Genomic DNA, 21,385 nt, shown 5'->3' with positions numbered 1-21,385 from the left:
TCTCAGGCATCAGAAGAGGCTGTGCCTGTCAGAGATGCCAGAAGAGTTGCAAGTTGAGCCAGCAGATGGAATAGATTGCTTGATGCTACAGCAGTGTGTATCAATACTTAAGTGGCTCAGGAAAGCTCTGGAGTTACTCACAGAGAAAACAGCTCAGATTCAAACCACGGTTGAGGCTCCTGGCAGACTTAGAGCTACAGCAAGCAGGTGAAATGCTCATCTCTCTGAAGACATCAGGGCATGCTCTATACAGAGAAGTTACCCTGGGATATTTATCCACATGGGATGGGGAAAGTCTGTTTCTCTGAGTTTACCTGTAAAGCAGAGTCTGATGCAAGACTGTTTTGGTCAGTCTCAGCTCTGAATTTGCCCTTTCATTTCCCGACAGTGACAACTTGAGACTCAGAGCAGTCTTAGTGGAGGATGCAATGCTTGGATGTGGTATCAATTCATCATTTGAAAGCTTATTTCAAAATCTGTAAGCAGGACAGTTCTGAGCTACTTCCAAATCACATCCTAATGCAAAACAAAATGACAGTATCACTGAGTAAGGAATGAGAAGATTACCTCAGTAGTGCTAACGAAGGCCGATCAGCGAAAATGAGTTAGCAACGTTCCCTAGCAACTTCCCACAGCTGCAGACAAAACCATCTTCTGGACATCATATGCACTGTGAATACAGTTACTTTAAATACAAATTCTCTCATCCATTCCCTGCATGCAGACCCCTCTAGGAGGTTCCACAGCAGCAATTTACAGCGAGCTGTACCACAGCATTATCTTGTCCCAGAATTAATAAAAAAAGAGACACATGGATCCATATGAACTGTTTGTCCTTCACTCAATGACATACATGTCAGATGTTCAAAGAACAGCATCAGAGAAGCAAAAGAAAAAGCAGCATATTATGAGCTGCGCTGCAAAAACCCTGAGTCTGCAAAGCCTTTTTTCAAAAACTCGTGGGAGCAATTTTGCTGATTCCTAATGGCATTACTTAAGGTTTACCAATTCAGATCTACAGTAAAGAAAATGTAAACTAATGTATAATTAAAGGGCTCCAATTCTTTAACAGAGAAATAGTCTGTGTTGCTTCAAAGTGTTGCTATCAGCATTAAATGGAAATTCACTAAGCAAATCAAATAGTGATTTTTGTTACATGCATAAAATCTGGGGCTGTATGCTATATATCCATGCTGACACATTTAACCTCTTCTGTGTCATCTGCACGAGTGGCTCCCAAAACAACATTTGCTAAATAATAGCAAGGAGTTCTGCTGCAGGCAAACCCTAACATCACAACACAGCCACTGATGCAGAAGAGAGTTCAATTAATACAATAATGACACTCTTCAAAATTATTCTGTCCTTAACATAGGGTACACACAGTACTGCCTGTATCCAGTTGCAGCAGTGAACCCCGGTGCATGTCGCAGCACAGTTATGGTTCTGATTTTTATGTGGGAAGAATCATAGAGGAGGTCTGGGCTGATCCAAGTAAGCAGAAACACAGATGACTCGGAATTACACAAAACCCTCCTTGTCAGTTGCACTCCAAGATAGAGCTATTTTGTAGGAACACAAAAGCAGCTGGTAATCCTCTCCACATGTAAATCCTGAAAAATTAATAATTGCACTTCCTCTCAGCCTCAAATTTCATGCAATTCCATAGACTCATTTATTCTATTTGTGCATTTGAATATAAGAAAGATGAAAAGGAAGCGGAGGCTTTTCCTCACCACATACAATTGTTCAAGTGAACCTACTGTGGAATTGATGGGTAGGAAAACACTACTGACCTCATAGCCACGGTCAAAGCTAATTGCCATAAAGTGAAATATGGAAGCTTAAAATATGGACTGAGTGAGAATTAGAGTGTATACAACATTTTTCTCCTATTTGATGTTAAAGTCAGCATCTAAGATTACAAAGCTTTAACACACTGTAATTTTTACAGATTTTAGAGGTTGCTTTTCTGAAAAATAAATGTTGTAAGAAGTTTTGGTGAGCCTACATACATATCTTACTTGTTCAAAATTATCAACCATTACCACTCTGCAGGAGCAGTCATCCAAAATGTTAACACCCTAAAGACTGGACAAAAATGGCCAGCAGGCTGTTGTTTCTGAGAGGAAAATGGCTGTATTGCTGGCTACCAGCTGGTGGACTAAATCTGCCTGGCAACGAGCTGCTTCATCATACAATCAAAACATCAACACAATTGATGAAATGGATGAACAACAAAGTGCTGAGAGAGAGATAGAAGAAAGCTGAATAAATCTGATGCAGAGAGAAAACCTGCAGAGAAAGGATCTAGGAAAATAATTTCAACCATGAGTTTGTCAGAAATCAAGTTTCTCTCATTCTTTAAATCACGAGAAATGTAAGCTCTAGTTTCAGGAATCCCCACGCTCCTATTAGAAAGTAAGGATTTTATAACAGAGCATAACACTACCATTCAGCATGGGAAACCCATATGGTTGTAGTAAGAAGGAAATTAATAGTCTGCCTGGGGATTAAGGCATCTTTCAGATCCAGTAAAACCCCAATGTATGCTGGCTAAGCCTCGCCTCTGATCAATTAACTTCTGCTCTCCTGCCAAGTGGATTTGCAGAACTCAAACCTGTTTTGGAAGGAGGTCTTAGAGTGATATTGACAGCACTGTGTTCAAAATTAATGTTCAAAAAAAGATCAGAGCAAAGTAGGTGAGGGCAAACAAAGAGACTCAAAGTACGCTCAGGATGCAAACCAAACATTAACACTTACGTGTCAAATATGATAGCAAAAACTAGATGTGACTAAGTATTATCCATTTAAGAAAATACACAAAAAATAAGGATTATTTTGTCAAACAAGATACCAGTAGCAACAGAGATTTGTTCTCATAGTAGGCATTTTGAGACATTCAGTATGTTCTATTCCATGAAACGTACTGTACAAGTCTCACCTACTTCTGTGACCAACTGAAACACCACAGAGAATTGATGCTAGCAGAATATAATACAATGGTATTTTGACTACTGGGTTAAAATTCACATTAATAAAAAAAACACAAAGCCTAGTGAGCTAACACAGCAGAGAGATGTTAACCTTGGTCTTGTATTTACTGAAGAGGCTCAGGGACAATAGTCCCATTGATAACAATACGGCAGTGGAACCACTCTGATTTAAAAAGTACCACATCCCTTGGATCCCAGATACAACACTAGAGATTTCTAGTGCAAGAGCAGAGCTAACCCAGCCTCGCTTCACCTTCACATCAAGGTATTTCCAAGTAATTCGTGAAGAGTCACAGATGTTACTCTCACCTTCTTTGATCAATTTTTTTCTCAAATGAGTTTAAGGGAGAGGAAGGGCAGGTATGCTTTCCATAAAGAATGTCTCTCCGGCAATAGCTAGAATTCCTTTGTACATAAGTTGCATACAATGTTATCATTCTAAAAATCACACAGTTATACTCCCAAGTACAGAGGTAAACGAATCAGTAAACATTGGTAATGAAAAATTAGGTCTGCAGCTCATTCTACCTCATTGAAATTAGCAGCTCATCAGCTACCTTTCACAAAATCTTTATAGAAAAAGTTCTCTTTGAAGACCTATTTCAAGTCCACAATAAAGGTAGCTCTGTGCGTCACGCTCCACTGCACATTCCTTTGAACAACTGCCTTTGCAGCTTGAGGCACTTTGTAGAGGGACTAATTAAACAATGGCCCCTGCCACCATGGGTCCTGCTGTGAGAGAGCTGATGATGATGTGACACACCTGCTGAAAGCAAAGAGCACAAGCAAGCAAGCCATGACAACAACAAAGAAACCAAAGAGTTGAGGGAGGGATGGCAAGTGTGGCTGGTATTTAAATGTATTCCTTATCACCATGCTATGGCATGGTGAAAGAGATATGAAGGGGAGTCCAAGGGGGCTCATGGTCACACAAGGCCAATATAGGGCTTGGGAAAACAAATATGTAATTGCATGAACTCTTATGGAAAGAAGGCAGCAAATCACATCCTCCTCTTTGTTGCTACTGAGATTCCCTTGGAACTGCCATTTCCAGACTTGAGAAATGGAAAAAGAAGCATAATTTATGGTATAAAAAGCCCCTTCTAGTTGACAGACCTGCTGGCTGCCGCTAATAGATTGATGAAAAGACTGTTTTTTCTCTTGACATATTACTTTTGCAAGCAAACATATTGAAATTTATAGTCAGGCAAAAATATTTTAGCAATCATCATCATAAAGCTGTCTTATTATTAGGACTATTGTCTATTAGGATTTTATAACACTTATGGCAAAACCTGTAACTCAGCTATATTTCAATGATCGAAATTTCCTATAGGGTTGCTTTCTTTTTCTAGGAATCACTCTTTGCTTCTGTTGCAAACATTATCAAGAAGTTGCTTGTTGCAGCAAAGCCACTTTGGGAAAAGACAGCATAAAACCACCAGTCACTACATGTAACAAGACCTACCCACTCCCCACTCCATGGGGATGCGGAGTCTGACTGGAGAGGATGTTTCCTGAGCAAAAACACTGGTAGTTCTTCATCTTTATTTGGACATTTCTTGCTCGAGTGTTAGAAACAGATGCTATCAGCTAGAACACACAACCATCGTGGGCACACTGGGTCCCTTGTGGCACATGGCATGAATGCACGCACAGAACAGAGCCATGCAGGACATCTTCACTGTAGAGGGAGAACTGTGGGTAACAAAGGGCAAATGTGCCTCAGGTTTTTTCTAAAAGAATTTTTTCCTCTTCCATAAATATGTGCCTGGAAGCCAGGGAGTGACTGCTGGGGGAGATTGACTAAAATAGTGCATGCTAGAAACAAAACCCCCAACGATTTAATCTGACAAGGCTTCCTGAAGGCAATTTGAAGACCTTCCCTCTAGGAGACTTTCTGACAGAACTATCACTACATATATACATATATATATATATATATATACGCACACACTTAATGCAACAGCATTAAATGGCGCACTAATTAACTTTCAGTCCACCTGGTCAAAAACCAAACTCACTCTGAAGACAAGAAAATCCATTAACAGCACCTGGGAGTCAAATGCAAGCAGTGTGCTAAACAAATCCTCTTTGCATTAGCAGGGATGCAATAACTGAGGTACATACAGTTACAGTGAATCATCTGATGACAAAGTTTTCCCTTGAAGAGCAAATTTTGAGTGAAATTTGGGAATATTTTTTATGCACTGACTGACAACTGAGCTGTAAACTGTCTTCACATGTGACCTCAAAATTAGGGACTAATGAAGCACAACTACCACTGATAGCAGCATTGCAGAGAAAGACTAATTCACGAAGAAAACAGATGCAATTTACATCTTTGCAAAAAAGCCATTTTCAACCCTGTTTCCTACTTCCACACTCCCAAGGAGTTCTCTGCACCAATTCCATTCCACTTGCAGCATTTCTTATCTTGCGCTATTCTGCTCTTTTCATTTTAGCATTCACTCGATAAAACCATGAGATTTACTCATCATTAAGGAATCTCTCTACCCATTACTCTCTTTCTGGCTTCCTTAGAATACCCTTCAGAAATCCTAGCCATTGTTGTCGACATACACTGGAGCTGTTTCAAAACTGTGCTAGCTAATAAGATAACAGCCCCTGCAAAGCAGTTCTAGCACCAGAAGAATTGAAAAAGGCTTTTACTCAAGAGCACCAAATCGTGCTGCTGACATTACTATCACTAGAAAACTGCCCATTGATTTCATTGGTCACTGAGGATAGCTCAGGTTCACTGCATACAAGTCTATTTTAAGACATAACTAAACCAGCACTGTACTGCAAAGGCGTGTTAAATCACATGGCTTTGCTTAGAAAGATGTGTTTGGAAATCAAGGGGTGTAGTATACATATTTGCTCCTGTTCTGCACAATAAATTATTTATTAAGCCTATTTCTCATTTCAAGATTCCTAGACAGGTAGTTAAAAATACTTGAAATGATTTATTCAAGGTTGGAAACGCCTGCAGCATCCATAATGCATCTCAAAACAAGCCATGTTGCTTCCAGAACACACATCATTTTCACCAGTAGTTTGAGACGTCTATAAAACTTCTTCAGAAGTTTAATAAATCTTCCCAAACAGATGCGTATAATTGATCTTATAAATTTCCCATGGAAACAGGAGGAACCACTCATTTTTTACACCCTGAGAGGTACTGTGCCTATTAGCTTTCCTAAGGTACTAAAGCTTCTCCAAATTCATTCATCTAAATAATAATTTTACACTTCAACCTGCTTTTACCCAACTACTTTTTTCACCCTCAGCTCACTTGTCAGATGCACCAACCTGTCCCTGTCATTTTCAGGAGTGTTTGCACAGCCTACCTCCACTTTGCAGTCCAGAGAAAAGGATCCGCTCTAATGCTGCTGCCACATCTTTCTTGCCTAAGACCAATGACGATGAGTTCTCTATGTGGTTACTAATTACTGCTAATGAAAGAAGTGTAACTTTTTTGACAGTGCAAGGAAGTACATGGTTTCCATACGAGAAGTGGCTCTTAGCGTACACAAAGGAATGTAGAAGAGATGGCATTACTTATATTATGAATATGCAAGTTATAATTTGAAAATGTTTGTCACCTGATTAATTCATCTTGCCAATTACAAACCTATTTTTATATTTTATATCACTAAGCTTGTTACTGCTGACCCCTGGAAGACATCATTCACGTTGACAAAGTAACTACATGCAGACAGTTCTTTGCTGAGTGAGGTCCTACAAACGCTGGCTCTGTGACAACTCTAGAAATCCCAACTATGCAGCCTCCATTCTGACACAAACCTTAACCATAATTCAATTTCAAGAGCTTATAAACACAATAGGAATACACCACCATTAGCAATCAGTAGCATCTAGGCTACAAAGCAATTTAGATGCTGGACAGAATTCCAAAAGCATTATCCATAAGAGAAAGAAGAATTCCACATCCACAATCAAAACAAAACACATTCAGGTGCCAAACCCATGGCATATCCCTTTCCAAGTCCAGCTGCAGCCTATCTGAATGACTTCCATTTGCAAAGTGTGCTTAAGTGACTGGAACAAAAACAGGACTCATTTTCTACCTTGGTACAATGTCATTTTTCTCCTCCTGTGACTGTATTAAGGTTTGAGACAATCAGTTCTTTTGGTTTAATAGCTACAATTATTACCTGAAAAGCAATGCACAGAAATCCTGACATGTATCTGAAATCAAGTCGTTTTTGTTGGGATTGGAATATATATATCGTCTTCTCTCACTGTTTATATCCAGTGTTTCACCTCATACCAGTTTTCCCCCATAAAGCACAATGATTTAGCAGCTGTTTTCTGAGTTCTATATGGCAGCCGGCCAGGTTTTAATTTGCCCAATCAGCTGATAAGATATTCTTCAAAGATTAAACCATGATGTGCCAAGAGCCAAAGAGAAGGCTGGCATCTGAACGACTTGTTTCTGCCTCATCTTGTGAAAAATTGATTGCCAATAAAAGGAAAAATAAAATAGTGTACTATAAGTTCTGTGAAACAATTTTCTGTAAATCCCAAACCTTTAAACTGTAATCATTGTGAAGGAAAAGTAATGCATATCTTAAGGATCTCAAATGCTGCTTCCTACACTCAGTCACTGGACAAATCTGAATCTAAATGGCTGTTCTCTTAATGCCCACAGGATACAAATAGCCCAGTTGAGTTTACAGCAGTAATAAAGAACAGACTTTGAGTCTGAGTGTAGACTGATACATACAGCAGAGTGAAAAATAAACACACTAAAGCTGCTACATAATTCTGTCAAACATATGGTTAAGTTATGATTTTATTTAGAAAACAGATTGTAAGAGTGAAGTGATGACAGATGAGGGTATGTTGGTCAGTCATAAATAAGAGTATCCTAATAGGAATTGGGCTTGTTACTGATTATATGCTGCCACGCAGATTTAGTGATATCTAATCAGTTAGAAATTATGACTTCTTAAATACAGGCTGCAACTCATTTCCAACTTTACGTTGCTCACTTGAAAATCCACGAACATTACACTGCATGCAACCTTTAAGAGAGTGATCAGGGAGTTACATTTATGGACTCAATTAGGCATCCTAGTTACTTATAAAAGGGCAGGATTACTCCTTTAAGAATGGCTTTCCCAATTCCCAGTGCTCTGCACAGAGATGAGTAAACCAGACATCAGGAAATGCTGGAGGCAATCTTAAGTCCTTTTTCTGACCCAGCTTGCTCTACAGCACTTAGACAGGCATCACTGGCTGCGTCAAAACCAAGATACCAGGGTGCATTTTCAAGCTCCTATTTCAGAATGCTCCACCTGCACTTGAAATTCTCCTGGGACAAAACCTAGGTATACACGAGCTCCTGTGGCTACTTCTGCAAGGAATTATGAGCAGGAAGGAAAGCACAGCGTGCTTCAGCCAGGATCTCAAGCACCCAGAGAAGCACACTTGATACTGAGATAAGTTTAAGCAAGCTACCTTTGTACTCCAGCTATGCAGGAGAGATGGAAATCTATGCATAAACCTGTAGCTTATACACTCCTTTTACAAGGCAATACAACAATTGCTCATTCTGGCAATGAGCAGTGCTACCATCACTGCTGGAGGCCCTGAACAAATAGCTTGTGTCTGTTGAACTCTATGCTGAAATCAGTGTTATCAAAGCACTGTTTCTTCTGCTTTGAGAGCATCTCCTGCTTAAAGACCTTTTCATATTGTTTATGCCATATCAGGTGAAAAAAATAAACCTGTTGCCTGTCTGTTGCTATTTTTCTAACTCTTTTTATCTTTTACCACTGTTATCAAACATGATGTTCATCAACTTTGCTAAACTGCTTTTTCTTGGTTTACACGTCCCTTCTTTTGTGTTCAAGCATGGGAGGGTCAGAAACAGAGGGCTGCACCCCCTTTGCATCAACCAGAAATCACAGACTGCTCTTCCAACATTTTTTCCTGTGTGGCACATACAGTACATGAAAAGGATATACATGTTGGACCACAGGTCGATTCAGTGTTACATTTTGGTTACTAACATGGTAAGGTCTTGAAAACAGCAATGTTCCAAGCTGTATTCACTGAGCACTGAAAGTGGCCGAGAATGCTGCATCTATTTGTTCAGTTCCATAGCAAGGGGAAGAGAGGCTGATCAGAAACCTGTCACTGGCCCACAGAAAGATTTCTCAGTGTAGTGTGTACCTGTTACTGAACACAATATATAGCAGAGCAGAAAAACAACTGATAATTACTAGGCTTAACATGCCCATTAGGTAAAGGATTCTTGAGAGTATGTTCATCAGGCATCACATTGGCATTCTGATGGCAGAAGAGAGAAACTGTATATTAAAGCTATTGGTTCTTTTTGAGAGCAAACAGAACAAAAGTCTATTAAATGAAGATGGAAGAAAAAAAAATCCTAGCTATTCCCCATGTATTGTCTGACCTATCTTCAAAACCTGCTGGTGTGCTTAATATATCAAACAGGGAGGCTGGAAGGCATTCTGGTACAGTGAAAGAGGAAAAATAATCAACTCTGCTCTTGACTTGACACTGGGCAATTCAGCCACACATTCCTTTCTTTTTTCAGCTCTCCTGACTTCAAAATTGAGTCAGATTTTTCTAAGTCTATGAAGTTTAACAGAGCTTGTTGCTATAGTTATGGCTGATTTGAACTAAACCGATTTACAACAACTATTACATGGTTTTGAGTTTTTGGATCAAATGGATAAATAATTATACACAGAAAAAGAAATAACATAAAGTGCATTCTAAGTAGAAAGTGGTGAAGGAGGATGAGATCAGCTTTAAGTAGGCTGCTGTTCTGTGTAAACCTTCCATTTGATTACTATTTATCAAAGCAGCAGCACTTAGTCCCATATTAAAAGTGCCTGAGAACACTCAGTACAAAAGCTTTGGTAACTCACTCCTCTTGAAATTATTGAGCCACTAGAGTCATAATTACACTGTCATAATGAAGAGGAAAAAAAAAAAAAAGCTCTTCTAACAACTACATTCCTGTTGTAAATTGCATTATGAAAGTGGTAATTCCCTCTGAAGTAGGCATTATCATGTCTTACTGCCCATGTCAGTTCATTATGGCACCGTTGCCATCCCAGCGGAGCCTTCACTTAGTAAATAAATGTTTGGGGATGATATTGCCAACTGGGGACTTATTACTTAATTGAATATGGAAACATTTAGGCCATTAGCATACATTTAAAAGTATTTTATTTCACAGATGTTAATTTATCTTGGGGAATGCCCTTCTCTCTACCCATCTCCTCTTTCTCTTAATTCTTCTCTGCAGTTAACTTATTTATTCAGTTAGGCCTTAGACAGCTCATTTGCAACCCTGTGGCAAATGTTTTCCTATTTTAAAACATTTATGGACTGACATTTGGAACCTGTTTTCCAAAAAAAACCAAACAGCCATTATCGTTCCATCTTCCCCCACAGCTGCAAAGAACCATCACATTTGGTTCATTGAGAAATTAATGTATCTCTGAAAATAAAAGAGAAATGGCAGCAGTCAGTCCTTCCAGATGAACATGAGTAAATTCTTCCTCTGCAAGGCACCTGTTGACATTCTCTGGCCTGAAGGTTGAGCACCCTGTCTTCAATCCTCCTTTCTCCTCCCCTCCAGCCCACCTTGCCCCTCACAGTATCTTCCTAGCAATGTTGAATTTAACACTTGCCTAAATGTTTCAGCACTTCTTAAAAAGGGTTTTCTGCTTCTCCAGCACCTGTATTAAAGATTGAAATGATATTGAAGAAGGTGAAGTATCATCACAGGAAGGCATTTTAGTCGAAAGGAATCTACTAGAATACATGATACAAAAGAGTCAAGTACAATAACTGCTTTTGCTGAAACTCAGCTGTAAGTTCATATTGTTGCTTCCAGCAGCTTTGATGTTTATTGCTCTTCAATTGTTCCTCCTTTCTCTTTTAGCACATATCTATAGCTCACCTTCCTCCCCCTTCCATTTCAGCAGTGGAAGGCCTATTTAAATGTCTCCCTGAACTACAGCGATAATGCTGAAAATTGACTTTCTGCATCTGGGTTTGAATCCGTCCACAAACAATTGCTTCAGCTGGTGGAGACAGACATTTTTCTTTTAGTTTTTACAGATTGCTCCAACCTACAGACTGGCAAAGCAATTACTGTGTCTGCAAAGGCGAGATCACAGGCACATTTCTGAAAGGGTATTTTAACATAGAGGTTTTTCTATTTTACATTGGTAACGCAAATCAACATCTATTACCATTTCTGCTTGCAGAGAAAAAATACTTTAACACATGAACACTAACCGGGGGCAAACACTCCTATCAGTTAAAAATATATATATATAAAACAAAGCAAGAAAGGAAGGAAAAAAAACCCAATGATTTAAAGCCATTTTCAGTATCTGTTAGCTTGAGTAATGCAGACTTGAAGCAAGTAATTCCTCAAATAAGACGACAGTCTTTATACACAAACATTTAAAAGTTTGGGTATTAGATTCAAGGATCTGCAAAAAAAAACCTTTTTGTAGCTCAGCTTTATAAGGCACGTTGAACTCAACCTTACAGTACCATTGAAAAAGGAATAAGGTGGCCTCAATTACAACAGTAGGAAACTAAGATTTCCCTACATTACTTCCACATATTTCCTTGCATCAGATAAATGCACAGTCACATAGATGAGTCACAGAGAACCGTTTAAGTAGCTCCATAATATTTTGCTGGTCAGACCCTTTGACTTCATTGTAATGGAAAACAGCAACTTGCCCAAGCTGAGGATCTCTCCCCAGTACAGCTTGCATGGCACCAAATCCACTGCACTGTCCTTGCTAGAATCTGGGGAGAACCGGCCTTTTGGTTTTGCAGATCATGAGAATGTAATATACATACATTTTTTAAACAGCCAATGGAAACAAAATACTACTTAATTTGGAAACAAGCTCTAAATATGTCAACCTTAATCAAAATTTAGAAAACTAACATTATTCCCACAATAACTCTGCAGACAATGCTATGAAATGCCCATAAATATTACACTAACCCTGTGCTTCAGTAAAGAAGCTTCTAGGATCAGTTTGGGCAACCATACAGAATATCTAAACTCAGTATCTGGCGCTGTTTTTCATATTCTAATGGCAATACCCCATGTGTTGCAAGTAGGTGCAGTTTAGTTTCATTATTTTAAATTGTTACCTACCTAGATCAGACTTGATCTACAATAATGCACGTCTGATTAATTATTTTGCATTATGAATATCTATCATAAGCTATTACTATCGATACTCTTTGTGGGTTGAATAAATCAGCCAGCATGTATGCTGATTTCATAATAGTAGTTCTGCTCTCCTCTATTCTTACAGGATTTGAATGCAATGGGATATAAGAGCTGATGAAACAATGTGAGAAGCCAATGATAATTTCAAGTAGAAGATTTCCCCCACCTTCATGAAAATGCCTTCTATTCCTCAATGTGCTTTATTTTAATAAAGTATTTTTGAAAATAGAAAAAAAAAAATGCTCACCTGGATAGAACAGAGTGCTTTCCTAGCATGTTAAAGAAAGGGGAAGGAAGTTCATTAATCCAAAGATTAACAAGAAGATGTATTTGGCCACTAAGATTAACACAAGCAGAGTAAGCGCCAACAAGAATATATGAAAAGCACGCAGGACGCAGTATCCAGCTCCTAACTTGTCAGTAATTAAAAGTGAAGTATGAGAAACTGGAATGGATGTGTTCATCACAACAACCAGACCTGGCAAAGGGATTCTTGACAGACAGTTGGCGGGTTGATAAAAGACCTGTATAACTTTGTCACTGGGTGACACCGCACTGCAACTGGGGCACATCAGACCTAGAAAGAAACTCTGAAAGGGGTTATGGATAAGCCTTGCTTTATAAATAGACATCCAAAGATGACAAGAACTCAGCATTGTGAGCCTCTGAACTTCCTTAAAGGTGCATGTTTCCCTGTCCCAGAACAACAACATGAAAGTTTCATTCTCAAGGAAACAGGAGGCAGATGGGCAGTGACCCACTGTGAGGGCTGTCCCTGGCTCCCTCAGAAAAGTCTTTGGTGTGAAATATATAATCCCTGGTCCTGATAAAACAATGGGAAATCCTCACACAGATCAAACAACACTGGGGAGAGCATGCATACAGCAGGACAGAACACGCTGCGTGTTATCTCAAAACAAAATGTTTGATATTTCTTTATCTGTATTAACACACCTTAAAGTCAGGCTGCTCCCAGTAAACTGCCCTCACCCAAGCCCTTCTTCCTGTTGGCTTTGCTTTATCCGTCAGCTGGGAATTTAAGTACATCACAGTGACATCTCCCACTATTAGGTGAAAGTGTGATGGATGACAGGAGCAGCACCTGCAAACAAGGCAGCTCACACATTGTCAGTGCCAATCACACTTACCATCTGTCTTCCATTTATCTAGCACAGACCTGACAGCCTTCTTTCATATTGTTTCATTTCTTACCACAAAGGAGCCTCTAATATTTTCTCCATTGAGAACTGAGAAGTTCTATGGGAAGAAAATAAAACTCAATGACATTTATTCCAGAAATTTATCTCGTATTGCCCCAAATCTCCTCATTCCTAAGGAAAACAAACACACAAACAAACAACAAATATTTGCCTCCTACAACCAATTTAAGCTGATGTTCTTAGCCTCCCTAAATTAATCAAAGTTATAATGAAAAAAATCCTTATCCCTAACTAAACCTTACAGTGGGTGGAAACGCACTTTTTATACCTCCTAAAAATCAGAGACATCCAACCTCTAACTTTAGACACATAAATTCTAGAAGTTGCTAATCAGATACAGACTTTCTGGCCTGACAAGGTCATACTGCCAAGAGAAACTTCATTTTCCCAGCAGTACCATCTCTTGGTGAAGAGATTACAGCAAAGACTCCCAAAAAGTGACAGGGCAGGGGAAAATGTGCAGCTGAGGGGGCAGGGGCCAATGCTTTCTGTCGTTATCAGGCCAGAAGAGTAGTTGAAAGGGCAGAAGCAGTTGAATATACCATAGAAAAGATTTTCATTACATATACATACATATATGTATATGTATTTAAATTCAAATGCAGATGGGGCAGCTTAAATGACAGAAGAAATCAAAGCTACCAAGGGAAGAGAAAAATGCACATTAGGATTCTTCTCAATCTGGCAGAACATGTACATATTCAGGTTGGGGATACCATCAAATAGCCCTATAAACCTAAGGCATAGAGAAAAGCCCATCTCATTACAGAGTTTTATGTAGCTGGTAACCTTCCTGATCACCACTTATTGCCTGATTGTTTCTACCACTAAAATATGATTTAATTCAGGACTAGGGAAAAAAAGATTTAGCTCAGAACTAGAACAGCATACAAGCAATTTGATAAAATGTCAGTCTTGTTCAAATTTTCTTGCTGTATAAATTGAGTGCTAATGATCTCGGCTCCACCACCCTCATGTATTTATGCAGCCTTTTTCATGTTTGCTGGCTTATTATTGATTGCTAGATAAAATGAAAAAATAGGTGAAGCTCATGCAACCTAAACTCCAGGGGCTTTTTAAGACAGTTTATCCAGATTATTGATGGGCATCGCTTATTCAGTACCACAATTTCACAGTAGTCACTGCATTCACACAACTATCAACAGAAGGAAGGCATTAAAAAATACCACAGCCAGACAACAAACTCTTTACAAAAAGGGTGCCTGGCTCCTGAGTTTGGTTTATAAATCTAATAGTATCATACACAAAACTTCAGTTCATCTTTTCAAACAGTATCTGTTTTACAAGCTTCAAATATAACCTTCTATTCTTTCATAGGAATAATGGTATTTTATACATTTTACTTCTTTCTTCTGGAAATCCAGTGATAGATTTTGACAGTGAAGCTCAAAACAATATAAGGGTTAGAATGGAATGGACCAGCTTAGTATAAAATAGGACATTTCTTGCTGCCAGTGAAGCTAAACTGGATTTGCTCCAAATGAAAATATTTTCTAATAGCTACTCACTCAGCAGCAGCATCTAAAGAAAATGAAGGCCACAGTGCTACAGACATGGCAGAATACAAGAAATAAAGGCAGGATTCTTTAACTGAAACCCAATCCCATTCTCTTTCACTTAAGAGTTTATTTTCCTTAGGAAATTTTAGCACTTATCAAGAAAATGCATACATCAAAAGAAAGATGCTATGGAAAGTTAAACAACAGAAGCATTCCAATTCATTGGCAATAGGATATATTACTCTCTCAAATACAAATAGAATTTTGGCCAATAATCAAATCAGTTACTATTGTAGAAGCAAACAAGCAGATAACTGTTTGTGGTTTGGGATTACAGCTACCCTTTCTATTTCTTGAATATGTCCTAGCCAAAGATCCCAAGTTTTCACTGATATCAGTAGAACATACTGCTTCTCTAAGATAAAAATTGCTGATTTCTTATTAGCAAATAAGGAAAAAGTTTAAAAGTTCATGTTTCAAAACTTGTGGCTGAATGTACTTCCATCCTGAATTTCCTGTGGCTGTACCCATCATGTCTGAGGGTTCCCCTTTAATCCAAATCACCATGCAGCAGCATCCCCACCACTAGTGCCATCCCATCTTCAGCCACAGTTTGAGACTCCTCTGAAAGTTAATTTCAGAGCTCAGCATTTTATTAAAGCACCCAGTGTTTTCTTGTAGGTGACAAAGGGCATCAGCCTTCTCTGGCCATCAGCATGTTAAATGATGATAAAACAGTTTCTGTGACAGTGTAGACAGCATGTCCAGAGCTGGTCAGTATCAAGGGACTTTGAGGTTTGCCTTTGATCATTAAGAAAGGGCTGTGGACTCCAGAGCTGCTCTCTTTGGGCTGGGATGTATTAAAACTGACACCACACACAACCCTCCCACCTGGTCACTTACGAAGAACACAACAAACAATTTGCACTCAAAAGAAGGTTAAGTAATAGAATAAAAGGCACAGAATGTTTATTTATTCTATAAGGGCATTTAACACTGCTTCACTGGGAAGATATTGCTCATTGCTCGTATATAGCATGTTTATCTTCAAACACTAGTTTATATTAGCCATGGTAAAATGGCTTCAGAGAAGATAAGTGACTTAGCTAAGACCAAAGGGGAAGCAAATGTGTGGATATAAGCTGAGAAATCAGTTTCTCGAGGCTCAGTGATCCAGTATAAGCCCAAAACCTGGGGCTTAGCAGTAATCTATATTTATTCACCATTTTATCTCCTTCCTTCTCTCTCTCCCATCCATGCAATCAAGTTGTATTTTTATTTTCTCTATTTTATTAAAAACAAAAGCTAGATATTAACCCTTATGCCCCAACTCTTCCACAAAATTAAACAGTCTATCCATCTCACATACACCAATCTAAATATTTTACTGCACAGAAGAGCAGTCTGAGAAGAAAGAAGAGCAAAGGCACCCAACACTAGCTTATATACTTAGTATTTTGCATCTTCCACAATGATCACCTTGGAGATTGTTTCCCATTAGAAGACGGGATAGAGTTTACTCTCAATATAATTATTTTGAAAAAAAGTACAGTTATGTATTTTATTTTTGTTTTACTTGTGGTTGTTTTACATTACTGTTGCTTCCTTTTTGATCTCTACATCCTATATTTTCCATCTGTTCAAGTCACTATTTCCAGTCCAATGGAGCAAAAGCAATGGTAAAAGCATTTTGCCAGCAGCCCTTGGCCTTGCTTTATGAATACAGTTGCCAAGTTTTGCTGCCACTCAGGCTAGGACTCCTAAATGTAAGAGACAGTTTCAAAATAAAGATTAATACTAGTACAATTTTCTCCTAATAGTTATATTATGGGGGAAAACCTTTGCTTTCCTTTATGAGAGAGGTCAGTACTGTAAAAAGACCAAGTAGATGCAGCACTTTCTCACACTACTGATATTTGCAGCATAGGAGCAGCAACCATGAAGACAACCAATATCCATCACCATGTATACACTGTATGCCCAAGCTGTACTGCACTGCAGCAGCAGAGGACACGGCATGGTGCAGTCACTGTCACCAGCCCCACCAGGTTAGAGAAGGGCAAAATGAAGAAGCAGAGAGATCAACTAACTTGAGTAAAATCACACTGGAAGCTTATGGCATATTGGGTACCAAATCCATGTCTCCTAGAATAAATCTAGTGTCTACATCATATTATAATAGCTGGCAATAACCTGTGTGACCACAGTACAACATGGCTTCACTTCTGATGGAGCTACTGTGACTCATTTATAAGGGCTAAAAGAAATAAATCAGCTCTGCACCCACTATTCATCCACGGTATTGTCAGATACACAACAGTGCCATCACGCAGAGCCTCAGACTTGAGAAGACAACCAGGCAATCTCACTTGCATGTAATGCACAACTGCCCTCAGTTTACCACAGTATAGTCTGACAGCCTTTGTTCTTGAACTATTTTGGATATGTTTGTTCTTGGATGATATCAGCAGTTGCACTGAACTTCCCACTAACATCCCAAACCTTGGAAAGTAACCAAGTCAATGTGGCACTTAGAGTGTAACTTCAAAGTTATACTCAAAGCAGGTGTTTTTCATTTCCAGACTTGGTCTTTGTATGTCAGTAATGGCACGCTTGAGTTTCTGAAGTATAAAACAGAGACAGGCCTACAACAAGCTGTGGGGAGGTATTTAAGCATATAAATCCATCTCAGATGCCTAATTTTTGCTCAATTCCCATAAATACCTTTGCGGATTTGAGCTTTACTAATCTTAACATGAGTTCAATGGGAGATTAGAAGCACCACAAACCTCAGTTCAGGAGAATTTACATATTATCTCCTATTAGCACATATATGAGACCCAGGTCTACTAATTTAATTTTTTTATACATAGTATTCTACAGCCTTTTGCTGAAATTATCCTTTCACACTGAAAGAGATCAAATCTCAGCAATTCATACAGTATTAGACTGAGCAGTACACAAAGAATCAAGTCAAATAACTGTAATTCATTTTCTGTAGAGAAGTAATAGAAGAATTTTGGGTAAATTCTTACATGAGAAAGCGACTTCCCATACCAAGAGTAGGAAAAAAAAGGAAAGGTACAAAAGAAAAAATAGCCTTACCTCAGCGTGAATTGATCTTCTGTTGAATTTTTAGCAATAGATACAAGGAAAGTCAAGATGTCACCTTGCTTGACAGTCTTTGGTGCATACCAAATGGCAATATTATTATCCAACCTCATTTCGTTTAAGGAAGGAACTGCATGTGTCTGGTAAAGGAAAACACTTCCAATCCTCTGCAATGGAGGTCCCGACTCATCAATGTCATTGCGCCCTGATCGGATCCCATTACTTTTCCTTACATCCTCCTTGGTGCATTCCCCTTTCTCATCTCCTGGTTGTATGGCATAGTACAGCTCCACAGGACTCCCCTCAGAATGCTCCATTGGTTTCTTACGGCCAGCTACAACGGTGGGGGGGTTAAACCAGCCCGGCAGCAGTTCCAGCTCTGCCACACACAGCCCCAGGTCCCCCTTCAGCCTGCAGCTGCCTCTGACTTCCCGTGTCTCCCGGAAGGCAAACACCCGCAGGCAGGGCAGCCTCTCCGTCGTGCTGTAGTCATCCCAGTCCCTACCCACAATGTAGAACAGGACCTGGACTTTGGGCTTGCTAGGGTAGATTTTGTCACTCATTATGAAGGCCTTAAGTTTCCAATTAAATGAGAACTTGTTGGTAGATCCAAATGGATTTGAAGACAACATTAAGTCCTGGGGCACTACTTGTTCAATGGAAAAAGGTCCATAGCTGGCATTTAGCACAGGTGGCCTCTTGGATTTGTAGATGAGAAATGACTCCACTCGCGACTGCAAGCTAGAATTCCTCATAATATCCTGGTTGGCTTCCTTAAGAAAGAAGGAAACATCTGCATTGTGGATACGATATGTCACAGGCAAGTAAGTTGGCAGTAAAGAAAACCTCTGTATGCTTTCCAGGATCCCTCGACTCTCAGTCACTGTTGAAAGGAAAGGAGAGTTTAAAAGATGAAATCTTCAAATCATACTGTGACTTAACCTACCTGACTTTAATGGTGGCTTGACAGTGCTGTGGGTGGTACTAGTGGCAATAATAAGCATTATCAACTCATGCAGAAGTAGCCTATGGTGATTTATCCAGCTTGCTTGGAAAGCAGTAGGGATTTCTATGTTCTATATGACAGATAGATACAAAGAGAAGCTTGAATTGGTTTACTTATGCCAAAGGTCACATCTTCACTTGCAATATACATTTGTTATTGGAGAGCAAAATTACCTGAATTATAAACAAAATTAAGTGTCTTCCAGCACAAGGCTGAATTTCTCCTGGAGAACACTTAGCACAATAAACAATACACAAAAGCCCTGTTACAATACTCCAGTACTACAAGATTTCAAACAGAGTTCTATTCGCACCCCATTTATGGCCCCTTCTATTTAAGTGCATGTATGAAAAAGGGTAGCTTTTTTTCCTCCAGTAAATAACCATCAAGCTTCATATCACCACTGTTGCCCAACCTTAACGCTGTTCCTTAATACAAATGCATTATCTGTAGGTTGTACACCACTGCACATGGAAAGAACATTTTCAATGACACTGAGCCTCTCACTGTGAGGCATCTATTTTAACTGTGCCACCAAGCAATTACCTGAGGCAGGCTATCATATTAAAGAATCAACTCTCCATTCTTTCTCAGAACTGTCAGTCCCAAAGAGCAAAGACGTACACTGTTAAAAAATACAGATGTGAATACAATATGACCTTCCCCGTTTGAACATCTGACCTTCATGCTCATGTCTTCACAGTCTAATTCTGCTATAAATTGCATTATTTTGCCACAGTAAATTCAAATCCGTAACCTTACTCAGAAAAGTGACAAAAGGTTGACATGGATGACATCCAAAAGCAACCCAATTTCCCGTGGTCTATTCCACAGATGCTTTATGAGCCCCTATTATTTGTTTGGAATCTGACCTAAATATTTATTGCCTAGTTAGGAAGTGCACTGGCCTAACCTGATGACAGCTCTTTCTAACTACCAATCTCTCCTTTATGTGCTGCAATTCACTGTAAAATGGCTCAAACAGGTTTGATGAGGCTTGTTACCTTCAGATCCTATGGGAAGGTATTCTTTAAAAACTGGTTTCAGACCGTTCACCAAAAACAAACTGGAAAATGCTGCTCAAAGCAACAATCATCCTCTCCACCTGCAAGCAGGAGGACCTGAGAGGGAATGTTGCCTTTGCAGATGAGCGCAGAGGAAGCCATGCTGCTGCTCCCCATCAGCAATGCACCTCCACAACAAAGCCATCAGTGCAGATCTCACCCAGATAAGAGCAGGAACATTAGAACTGTTTTGAAACCCAAAACATTTCCTCTAAGAGTAAACCAAAGCAATTCTTTGGATGCAAAACAAACAAACAAACAAACAAACAAACAAAACTTTACTTTAGCCTTGACCTTTCGGCTTTGGTATCATTTGGCTTCCACTTTCTCTCTCTCCATACACTCCAGTGAGCAATAGCTTTTAAAGACCTTCTCCTAAGCAGTCCCCCAACAAAGATCTAACAACTCTAAACAGCTTTGCTAATACTTGGAGTTGCAGGGATGCATCTCTCCTACCCAACCCTAAGGCAAAATCTGTTCTGCTGCTTTACTTCCTCATATCACCCAGCCCATAACATCATTCCTCCATCTAATGTCCCATTTATAAATTCCATGCTCATTTTGTCCTCCTCCCAACAGCTTGGCAAAGCACCATTAAACACAGCGAGGCATCAAGGAGGCAACTTAAAGGAAAAAAGCACAGGGTATTCAATTTTTTATTTCCCTTATTTTGATTGCAGCTCCCTTCCTTGCGTTCCACAGGGAGAAGTACATTATTTTTATATTAAAACTAACAGAGTGTTTCGCCTCATAATTTTTTAATCATTTATTTTAAAGCTTAATTACCTAAGGGATTAAAAAATCTTCCCTCTATATTCCCCATCTCCACAGGACAGCGTTCCTCAGAGTTTGTAAATCAATGATTGTTCAGAATAGAAGAAATGCTTAATAAAAAAAGGAAACAGTCCCAGCAGATTGAGATGGGTCCATTGGTTTTTAGACTGCAAACTGGTCTGCTCATGGCTGTGCTTTGCCGTACCAGCAAGCTGTCACTGTGAACTGAATTCATATTTGTGCTGGAAGCTGACAGCAGCTTTCCAAACAGCCAAAGGCCAAACATTCAAACGATTTTACACTTTATCTAGGAAGAGTTATAATCAGCACAAACAGGGGGAAAAAAAATGCTCAAACACTACACTGAGTTCTGATCTACCATCTGGATTTTGACCATGAGAGTTTATCAAG

The 21,385-nt window shown here is 39.2% G+C and overlaps 1 protein-coding gene across 4 annotated transcripts in view; it reads right to left on the bottom strand.

Moving 5' to 3' along the window:
- Nucleotides 1–21,385, bottom strand: part of TMEM132D (transmembrane protein 132D) — a 176,213-nt gene that overhangs the window by 120,677 nt on the left and 34,151 nt on the right. For 3 of the 4 annotated variants that reach the window (XM_015878476.3, XM_015878477.3, XM_085509479.1), the window contains one exon: nucleotides 18,125–19,013. The exons of the other annotated variant lie outside the window; for it this stretch is intronic. In XM_015878476.3, coding sequence (XP_015733962.2) covers nucleotides 18,125–19,013 — 889 coding nt within the window. The remainder of the gene's footprint in view (nucleotides 1–18,124; nucleotides 19,014–21,385) is intronic. 4 annotated transcript variants of the gene reach the window in all.

The sequence above is a fragment of the Coturnix japonica genome, chromosome 9, assembly GCF_054131305.1.
Source record: "Coturnix japonica strain WE chromosome 9, WE-NBRP24, whole genome shotgun sequence".
NCBI lineage: Eukaryota > Metazoa > Chordata > Aves > Galliformes > Phasianidae > Coturnix > Coturnix japonica.
This window is presented reverse-complemented; position numbering and strand designations above follow the sequence as displayed.